Here is a 10,802-nt window from a genome sequence, read left to right on the forward strand (position 1 = left end):
CTAAATGAATATAGTATATGCCAGTCAAGAAATCAATAAATTCTTGAGAAGTTAGAAACTTCAAGAGACAACATACATCCATATAATATTTCATAGACTTCTCGGAAACATGAAAAAAGTCATATGGCTGACGGAATTTCCCAGGTTAAAATTTGTTCAACACGACAAATTCCTAACAAAAAATATTTTAACATAGGAAGCAACACGCGAACATTTAGGTGGTGAAACTCGGGTTACAATTATACGATGAGTATCAAATAACCTCATACTTCTGAGTATCAAATAACCTCATACTTCTGGTTCAGCGGACAACATAACATCGTGACAGTCACACAACATCCTGGTGAAGGGAGAGACGGGCAGCGGTGGCGCAGACACCCGCAGACTTCACGGGTCACATCGTTAGCCCTTCTGAGAAAACACAGACGGGAAACGTGTGGCAAGGCCTTCTGGAATACGGTGGTCTCAGTACAGCAGTGACCATGCGCTTGAAGTAACTGCGGTTGTTCTCGGGCACTGAAAGCTGGATTCAAAGCAAATATCTGCTCAACAAGCGAATGATACTACGAATCCTTTATGGTAAAAACTGCAGGCTAAAGCTGCAACGTTTTAGGTCAAGCACACTTGGTTCCATGATCACTTGGAGACACAGCTGAGACGCCTCGCCCACAGACAGGCGTGCTGCTGTGCACAGAATTCCACTCACCGTACCCGACGGTGGTGGGTCCTCAACGACACAATCGTTATGTTCCAAAAGAAACCTATCAATGCAGCAAAATGTGTACGGTTCATTTTCTTTTAAAGACAGATTCACTAAATTTAAGGAAGAATGGGCTTTTATTGACAGCTCATTTTCAAATTACGGATACAAACTTAACCATGGAATAATTATGTATTTCGCCCAACATCGATCTGCAAAAAGTTTCCAACATAGATGCATTTCTTGTTCAATTTCCAAAAATAAATAAAGGCTTTCTACCTGAAAGCATTTACAGTCCTAGCTCTCTAACGCAAACATTACAAAAAAAGTACAAAAAAACGATGTCCCGCTTCTGAAGAGCCCACTTAGTTACATAAAGTATTTTCTCTCCCGACACTGTTTTCAAATTCAAAAGATATTTACTTCCAAAGAAGGGTCATCTTCCTTCCAAACCATTCAGTCCGTTTCCATGGCAACGCTGCGGGATTCCTTGGCTACCATGAGTCGCATTAGTTGACTGTGGAATTTCTCAATCTTCTTGACATCTTGGGCTTGGTCTGTTCTATACACCAAACACTGTCAGAAATTTCAAAAGTGCACATTAACTCGTAAAACTGGATTAACAATGTAGCAAATGTAGGATTGGGTACAAACCTGAGTCTTTCCTACCACATTTTATCCCATTCCCTCCAGAGGTCATACTAAGGCAAATATAATCATTTCTTTCTTTTTCTAACGTTTATTTATTTTTGAGAGAGAGAGAGAGACAGACAGACAGAGAATCTGAAGCAGGCTCCAGGCTCTGAGCTGTCAGCACAGAGCCGACCGCGGGGCTCGAACTCACAAACCAGGAGATCATGACCTGAGCCCAAGTCGGAAGCTGTAACAGACTGAGCCACCCAGGCGCCCCAATACACTCAGGTTTTTAAGACCCCAGCAATTACATTCCTTTAGTATCTTACAGTATTCCCAACTCCACTGCTGTCAATTAAAAAAATGAAATGAACTCTCTCAGAGGTGTCTCAAAAATGACCAATTAAGTAATAAGCTAAATCCTGCTGTGGGGTCTGATGAGGACTCAAGGATTGGAATCAGCTTATTTCCCCCTGGGATCTGGTCATAAATCCCGGAGTCATGCTGGGGAAAGCAGCCGGATCAGGACCCCTTTCCCTACCGCAAACGGGAGATGGGGAGGAGGCGGTAATGAGAACTTAAGAGAAAATCCAGCGTCACTCGCTCACAGCTGCTCACTGCCTCCACTAAGCCGCATAAATCTGTCCAGCCTTGATATGCTGAAGGGATGTACGATGTTTAATCCAAACCAAATTCTTCTTTGCTGTAAGTTACACTGTTCACTAGGCAGGTACTTAAGACCTGCCGGAGGTCTCTCAAATACCATTTTTCTACAGTCTTCAAAAATATCAAATTTCGGCTGGCAGCTCTTTCCCTCATTTTGTAATAATAGGTCCATTTTTCTCCAGCCCATCTGAAGGGTTCACATGAGCCTTAAACAAAGGGAATGAACGATCCTGCAATAATGTTCATCAACTTAAGTAATCTACAGTTCGATCTTATCATCCCCAAATGGTCTGAATCCACTCTGCCCTCCAAAATCACTTACTGCAAATGTTTGCTCGCACATCGTGGGATGTGTGACAATCTCGTGATGAGGCCGTGAGGGCGAATGGATCTGCCTTGTCACTCCGGTCTCACAAAAAAGATTTCAGATTCATAGAAGATGTTTAAATCAGTCATGGGAGGAGGAAAAACCGATGCACAAATGGGATTATAGAAAAGCCAAAGCCACATGGGGACAACAATAAATGTAGCCCAAGGCTGAGTTTGCGAAGGGACCGTTAACTATTAAAACGCATTAGCAAGGGAGGTGCGCAAACTTGTTTCAAGGGTGAGTAGAGACCAGATTTTTACCGCTGGAGCGGATTCCCAGATCTACTGTTCAGGAGAATGGGTTCAACTGTGTCTGCTTCCTTCCAAACACGGACTAACTGTCAGCAATTTTAACAAAGAAACAAAAGATTGTATTTCGATCTGGTCACAGGAATCACAGGAGTGATGCATCAAGTCCTCCCCAAGACTGCCACCCGGGAGTCCTGAACCAGGCAGAATCACAACCAGACGCGGAAGGTCCTCAATCTGTGTGAACATCAGTTCTGTGTTGTTTGCTGTTTTAAACACAGAACGCAGCAGTTTCCACTCTGTGCCCGTCACACGATCCTCAGAGTGAACGCTCGAGGCTCAGGGACACGCGTGCGGCCCGAGAAGAGGCGGGGCAGAGCCGCGTCCTTCCCCACAGGTGGCTTACGGCCACGCCCCAGTCGGGTAAGTGACCGCCACCGGCGCTTCCAGGTCAGGAAACTGAGGCCCGGAAAGCCAAACTTTTGGCCCAAACCTCTCCAAGGCTGAAGGGCCGGGAAAGGGCCGAGCTAGGATTCGAACGCCTTGATTCCAGGTCTGACCGACTGCACCTCCGCTTACTTGTCCTGTCTCACGTTTCCAGTGACCTCACCCGACTTAAGTGGTTCCCGGAACACGTGGTGGTCATGCAAAGTCTGAATTTGTGCAACCCGACAATGGGACCTTCAACACAAATATACGATGCAAAAGTATAATACGTAACCGGAGACAAAAAGTGATTTCCAGTCACCATAAGATGTTTAAAAGAACTAACCTACGAAAAACACGTTTACCGGGGCGCCCGGCTGGCTCAGTCAATGGAGCCAGCGACTCTCGATCTTGGCGTTGTGAATTCGAGCCCCGCGTTGGGCGTAGAGAGAACCTAAAAAACTAAGCCTTACGAAAACAGTAATGGAAAGTAAACGCCTGCTCGCTGAGTACCGTCCGGGTCAAGGCCTCATCATGCCGACCACTAGCGACGCAGGTGGGAATTCTCTGCTCCCTGTTCTCTCGGAAGCCCACAATCCACTACAAAGACAAATACGGTGAAACAATGACGATACAGGACGAAGAGAGTGAGAAAGAAAAGCTGGAGGGAAGCAACCCTCTGAGCTGGGTCTGGGAAGAGAAGCATCAGTCTTGCCACACTGGGGCGGGGGTGGGATTCAGAGCCGCAGACACGGACACAGATCCCTCCGAAGCACGGAGAAGTGGGAAAGCTCACGACAGCCCGCAGGTCCCAGGAGCCCCCAGGTAACAGAAAAGGCGAAGGGTGGAGGGGCCACGCGAGCAGCAATGGGGAAGGCACTAAGGTGTCTTGGCAGGGTCCTAATGAGCAAATGTGCGTTTGTAGAAGTCCCTCGGGGCCACTGAAGACGAACTGGCGGCAGGCACACAGTCAGGAGACCGGTCTGGCAGGCTCGCCAGGTGAGGACGACACCCTGAACTGAGGGGAGAAGAGCGAAGACGGGGCCCTCGTGGCAGGACATGAGACAAGGGCGCTCGGGTCGGTCATTCCCGAAGGCCCGGGCGAGCACGTGGGCACGTGAGAGGATCAAAATACACGCTCTTCGAGTGCAGAACAGTGCAGGTGAGGACGGGAAAGGAGGGAGCCTGACATGATCCTAGGGTTTCCGAGCAGGTGGGTGAGAGTGTAACCAACCAAGGCCAGGAAACGGGAGGTGGCAGTCTGGTTCCACTCCAGACGGGCTAATTCCGAGAAGCACCGACGCGAGGATGCTCAACAGAGAGCTGGGCGGCAAGTCAGGAGAAAAGCACGAGCTAAATGTACAAATCTGGAGACAGGCCTAGACCCAGGCAGTCCTGGGCTCTGTGGCTGAACGGACTGCTCTAGAAGCAGTATGGAAAGATGGCCAAGGACAGAATCCTGGAGAAACCAATATTTATTAGCAAAGAGGAATGAAACAGAGAAGAGAAAAAAAAAAAAAAAAAGGAACCACAGATGTCAAAATAATTCCCACCGGAGAGTGGTTTCCTGTATCAGAGCAGCAGGGAGGTCCGGTAACACGCGAGCTGATGAGAACATGAGGTCTGAAAATGAGGGGCTGCTGACGGGGTCTCACCCAGAGTAGCTCAGCAGACGAGAGTAGCTCAGGGGAGAATAGCTCAGCAGACGGCCACTGGCGGTGGGGAGCAGTGGCCGGTGGGGAGCAGGTGGCAGGGGGCCGAGGGATTACTGGGATGTGTGCAAGTGACAAGACAGAGCAGACGGGGAAGGAGAGAGGGTGGACTATAAAGCCTAGAACCTGTGTTCAAATACCATCACCTTCTCACACGCTCATAAGGAGCGTCCACTTTGGGTCTCCACACTCCTCTCGCTTCAAGTCTGAAAGTAATTAAATTACACCTGACATACTGTATTGATGAAGGAAGTTATTCCCCAAAAGTCTATAAAGGCAGCTTCTAGAATGAGGTTGACTTTGGGACAAAATGCAAAGTAAGCATCCTAACAGGCGATCTGTATAAATGCTACATAAGTAATTTCAAAAGGATTAATTCCAACAAGTCTGGAAGTATGCAACAAATAAAAATGTATACTTACAACTAAATCATCTGTTACTTTAATACACAAACTCCCATCAGAATGCCTATATTTGAGAACCACACGTGCCTGAAATAAAAATACACATTTAGAAACAGTGAAGTCAGAAGACATTTTTCAAAAATAACTTAGTCTTCAGGTACGCTGAAAGCACTCTTTTAGAATTAATAGCCAAAACACCCAGAAGCATCTTTGCTATTATCGAAATGAGGTCGGAAAAGGTATTTCAGTCCATTCCTATCGCTACAATTCGTTTTTCAAAGACTTTTTTGAAAGCCGGGTATTTTATTTGCAGCCAGTTGGAAGAGATGTACTGAAAATTCCCAAGACACACCCACACGCAGGGAACGTCCAGGAGACTCTTCAGGTGGTTTGGCATTAAGAATACACAGACCTTTCTTAAGGGCGCCTGGGTGGTTCAGTCGGTTTAGGATACACAGACCTTTCTTGACTTATGATGGGGTCGTATCCCAATAAACCCACCGTCAGATGAAAATATCATAAACTGAAAATATCATGGGCGCCTGGCTGGCTTAGTCGGTACAGCATCTGACTCTTGATCTCAGGGTTGTGAATTCGAACCCCATGCTGGGTGTAGAAATCACTTTTAAGAAAGGGGGCGCTTGGCCGGCTCAGTAGACTCTTGATCTAGAGGTTGTTGAGTTCAAGCCCCACGTTGGGTGTAGAGATTACTTAAAAATAAAATCTTAAAAAAATACATATCGTTAAGTCGAAAATGCATTTCACATACCTACCTAACTTACCAAACGTCACAGCCTAGCGGACCTGAAACACGTTCCGAACGCTTACATTAGCCTCCAGTTGGGCCAAATTATCTAACACCAAGCCTATTTGATAACAAAATGCTGAACGTCTTATGTAATTTGTCGAACACCACACTGCAAACGATGCCTGCGTGGGTACAGAGGGGTTCGGAGCGTACCGGCTGTTTATCCTCTTGATGGTGTGGCCGATGGAGAGCTACGGCCTGCTACCGGCGGTTCTGGCTTCGTGGGAGCGTTGTCTGCTGATTACCGGCCCAAGAAAAGATCGAAATTCAAATTCGTAGCATGCGTTCTACTGAACTTATATTGCTTTTGCAGCACCGAAAGTCCAACCAACGTTAAGTTGGGGACGGTCTATTTACTGAAGGGGACCCCACCAAGCCACCTCAAACCTATCACTCTGGCATAAGGACTGACCCGAGCTCAGAGCAATTAGCTCTCTCTGCCCCTCCTGGCTACAAGCAGGACATAAATGAAGCTTTGTAAAAGTGACATGAGTTTCTTTCTTTTTTTTTTTTTCCAGTTTGTTTATTTATTTTGAGAGAGCCGCTCACGCAGGTGCAAGGGGGAGGGCCAGAGAGAGCAAGGGACAGAGAGAATCCCAAGCAGGCTGTGCTGTCAGCATGGAGCCCAACGTGGGGCTCAAACCCACCAACGTTGAGATCATGGCCTGAGCTGAAATCAAAAGGCGGATGCTTAAATGACTGAGCCCCCCAGGCGCCCCGACATAAACTTCTAAGAGTAAAGGCGTCCCTTTGTTCCTTACTGGGAAAAGAGGGCATCGCAAACCTTACGACTCTCATTCACCACACATTCCCACAGCATACCCTTCTTCCCGGAAGTTCCAAACCCGCTTTCCCTTGGGTACCCTCCTTTCCACACTTTAGGACCTTGGTAAGACAGGTTAGAGGCCCCGATTCTGTCTCCTCGGTCACACTGCTTTGTGAACTCGTGCACATTCATGCATGTGCACACGTGTCGGGGTTTTTTCCTCTGTTACTCTTGTCCTCTGTCAGGGTGATTTGCGGGTCCCCAGTTTTAAATACTAAACCTAAGGGGGGTAGAGGAGAAAGTTCTCCTTACCCTGCAATACCCACCACCCCGCCACAGAGGAATGATGGGAAAAGCAGTGGGAAAAACAGCAGACGGGGCGTCTGGGTCCAAATCCGTCTCAGGAAGCCCCGCCGCAGCAGTCCCTGCCATCCCTCCTCCAGGGTCTCAGGAGGCGGATTCGGACACAAACACGTCTTTATCACGATGGCACGACACGATGCGTTACGACAGAAAAGCAGAACTCTGTCTTGGAAAGAAGTCTCCATCTTCAACTTTTCCAAAATATTTCCTACATTGAGCGCCATGCTACACAGTTCCTTTCACTGCTCGGCATGCTACGGTTAGACAGCCAAGAAAATGACTCACCTAAAAGAAAGCGTCTCCCGACAGAGTTCACAACTTTGCTAACGTTATTCTTTTTTAAGAATAATGAGAGAGAGAGTGCATGAGAGAGGAAGGGGCAGAGAGGATCCCAAGCAGAGTCCATGCTGTCAGCGCAGAGCCCGACTCGGGTCTTGAACCCCTGAACCGTGAGATCATGCCCTGAGCTGAAGTCAGACTTAACAAACTGAGCCACCCAGGCGCCCCAGTAGGAACGTTTTTAAAATGGTTACAATGTAGAACCTGAAATCTCAAGACAAGTCTGGAAACAATATAAAAAGGGGTATTAAGAGCTGTAACCTACAGCCTTTCCCATCATGCTCTCTGCTCTCCCAGGACTGGGGGACAAAAAGGCCACCACCATGAGATTTGTTTTGGTGAAGGGCAAAAGGGAACTCACCAAGCACTTATGCAAATTACAACTAGATTATCTTTGGACACCCGATTCTATTTATTGGGCTATTTAATTCCGTTCTGCATGTTTTCAATAATCAGCTTTCCAGAAACACAATGAAACCTTACAATGTACAAAGCACGACAACTGTGCAAAGTCATCTCTCTGTTAAAAGAATGCCTGCTGGCTTCATGAGGAGAAATGAGAGTCACTGTAAGAGGGTCCATTTTGTAAGTCAGGGGGCACCTAAGACAACCAGGTCAGACGCCACAAAGAGAGAAAAAGCCATCAGGTTCTTGTTTTCTTATGAGTTCAACCAAAACACCAGACAGAGGACAGCACGGATCAAATCCCACGAAGGCATACTCGGGGTGGGGGGAAATGCTAGAAGAGAAAACAATGATTTAAGTTGGGGGAAGGGGAGGTGTAAGAAGGCTTCCTGAAGGCAGCTGTGGAAATGCATGCCGTTCTGCTTCTAGGGAAGAAGGCAGGAGAGAAGCTGAAGCAGCTGCATGAACGAAGACAATTCTGGAAAGTCAGGGCACCAGAGTGGAGGAAAAGCCAGAAAGACTGGAGAGGGTCAGACTGTGGACCGGGAGCCTGGACTTTCTCCGGCAATCGGCGTAAACACACCATTTAAGCAGGAAACAGAGAAGTCGGTTTTTGTCTCAGACAGTGTGGCCTGAGTGAATGAAGGAGGGACCGGAGACACAGAAGGACCGACTAGGAGGTTGTTACGTGGTCCAGCAGGAACACCGTCTCCAGCGACGTTAAAGGTGGCGGGTGTGCTGACGGGTTCAACGGGTGGAAGAGGACAGAGGGTTCCGCACTACCGGCTCCAGAGTCCCCAGGAAACGTCTCTTCGTCTTCACAGACCGGCAGGAAGAGCTCAGACTCGGGGTTTAGAGAAGTGGGTTCGAACTTTGGCTTCACCTCTTAGACCCCGGGGCAAACCAGCTAACGTATCAAAGACTGTTCGTTTCCCTCCAGGGAGAGTCTTAACTGCTCACATAAATCACACGCAGAAGGACCTGAATGGCTGTCACCTGGAAGGCGCCCAAGAAAACTTGGTCCAGCTCCCCCTCCGCACTCCTCCCCTCATCTCCATAAAACAACAAACACCCGCAGAAGGCTGTCATGAGGAGGCAGAGGTTTCCAGGGCACTGGGATTTTCTATGGGGTGAGGAGCTGAAAGGGTCCCCCTCTGGCCTCTTCTAGACTGGCCGTGTTCACAGCAATCCTCTGTAACTACCATTTTATTTTCATTTTCCCGACCCTGCTCTTGAAACATGATGGCTCCCGATGGGAACGTGTATGTTCTTTGCCCTGTTTTCAAACACTCTGGTAGCTGTGGGTACTGCTGGACGCGAGTCCTGGGCCGCACTGTCCCCGCAGCTGGAGCTGGAGAAGCAGCGTCCCTGCACGCAGGGAAGTCGACCAATGGAGGAGCCAGGGATCCGGTCATAAACAACATACTCAACCCCCAAAACATCTAACCCGTTCCACCACGTCTTATCATTGCAACCTTTTACTGTAAAGAATGGACTTTTTATTGTCTTACAGCTTCTTGCTACTTTTCTAGGTCTAGAAACCTAGCAAGCTTTTTAATTAGGAAGGAGCTATTTATTATTATTTTTCTGTCTTACTTTATATTTGAGAGAGAGACAGAGACAGACAGAGCATGAGCAGAGGAGGGGCAGAGAGAGGGAGACACAGAATCCGAAGCAGGCTCCAGGATCCGAGCTGTCAGCACAGAGCCGGATGCGGGGCTGGAACTCACAAACCCTGAGGTCATGACCTGAGCCGGGATCAAGAGTCAGATGCTCAACCGACTGAGCCACCCAGGCGCCCCATTATTTAAACACTCTTTGGGTATGACAACAAAATAAATAAAATCTCCAGCGGAAGAAAAATCAAGACCCGAAGGCTTAACTTCCCGCCACTGGGCCTTCCGTGCCCTTTAACGGTGACCTGACCTCTGGCATCTACTTACGACTTCTGGGGCGGTGGTGAACGAGCCCCCTAAACCCATCTGCAAACGCTGATGTTCTGGGGAAAGGGTGCAAGCACTCTCACTTACTCAAGAGGGCACCGACCTCCGAAAGGTTAAGAACCACGATTCTAAGGGGTACGGATGCCTCCCGACTGGGGGGCCTCTTTCAAGGGTCTCGGCGGGGACAGACAAACGTCCCGGTTTTATTTGCAGGAGGTCGGAAGAGGGCACCCGGGCCGCGGCTGCAGGGGGAGGAGCCCTACCCTGAGAGACACGTAAACCCAGCGAAGGCGCCGGGGAGGTTGAGGGCCTGGGGGCGAGGAGGACATGCGCAGGGCCGCGCGAGGACCCCGTCCGGCCGCTCCCCGGGGAGGAGAGAGTCCGTCTCCGCTCACCGCCAGCACGGGCCAGGGGGCTGGAGAAGCTCCGGAGGCCGCGCGGGCGGCAGGGAAGACATCCTGACCCGCGGCCCCGCCGGCGACTTACCTTCATAGGGTCGGCGAGATAGAGTTTCTCGGCCGCGCGGCTGAACTCCTCCCAGGTCTGGTACTGCGGCATCGTGGGGCCGCAGCGGAGCGCGAGAGGAGGCGAGGCCCGCGACCGCAGGCGGCACGACCCGACCCACCTTCCACCCACCTCGGGGAGCCAGCGACCGGTGCGAAGACCCAGCGGCCCAAGATGGCGGCGCCTCCTCGCACCAACGCCCCGTCCCATTGGACGGCCCGGCCCGCCCTCGCCCAATGGGAAGGAGGGATGCTGCCAGGAGGGGCGGAGCCGCGAGCGTGCGCGTCTGGGAGCTCGCCGGGAGGAGTCGAGAGCCGGGAGACAGGTGGCAGGGTGCCACAGCGCCCCCTGCAGGACTGGAGGAGCGGAACTGCGTGGTCAGGCCCAGGGTCCCGCTACCGCGGTGGAGCCGCTGGGCGGGAAGCGCAGGAGACAGCAGCCCGGAGACCACCGGGTCCGGCTGTCGCGCCCGCAGCCTAGCGAGGGAGAAGGAGACAGAAACGCAGGAGTACAAC

General features: G+C 50.0%; 1 protein-coding gene across 1 annotated transcript; it reads right to left on the reverse strand.

Annotated features, from left to right (window-relative positions):
* Positions 1-558: 558 nt before the first annotated feature.
* Positions 559-10,477, reverse strand: SRP9 (signal recognition particle 9). Its single transcript, XM_086694559.1, has 4 exons — positions 10,270-10,477; positions 5,178-5,246; positions 1,124-1,276; positions 559-761 (listed from the first exon to the last, which is right to left on the reverse strand). The coding sequence occupies exons 1-3, from the start codon at positions 10,339-10,341 to the stop codon at positions 1,157-1,159; spliced, it is 261 nt and encodes an 86-aa protein (XP_086550685.1). The 5' UTR covers positions 10,342-10,477; the 3' UTR covers positions 559-761; positions 1,124-1,156.
* Positions 10,478-10,802: the final 325 nt, after the last annotated feature.

This window comes from Puma concolor, chromosome E4, assembly GCF_028749965.1.
Source record: "Puma concolor isolate L17-30 chromosome E4, mPumCon1.1.hap2, whole genome shotgun sequence".
In the NCBI taxonomy this organism is placed as follows: Eukaryota; Metazoa; Chordata; class Mammalia; order Carnivora; family Felidae; genus Puma; species Puma concolor.

Coding starts and splice junctions, on each gene's coding strand:
- SRP9 (XM_086694559.1), bottom strand. CDS start 10,341: ATGCCGCAGTACCAGACCTGGGAGGAGTTCAGCCGCGCGGCCGAGAAA. Junction 5,247..10,269: donor ATCTCGCCGACCCTATGAAG/GTAAGTCGCCGG, acceptor TTTTTATTTCAG/GCACGTGTGGTTCTCAAATA. Junction 1,277..5,177: donor AAGTAACAGATGATTTAGTT/GTAAGTATACAT, acceptor AATTTCTGACAG/TGTTTGGTGTATAGAACAGA.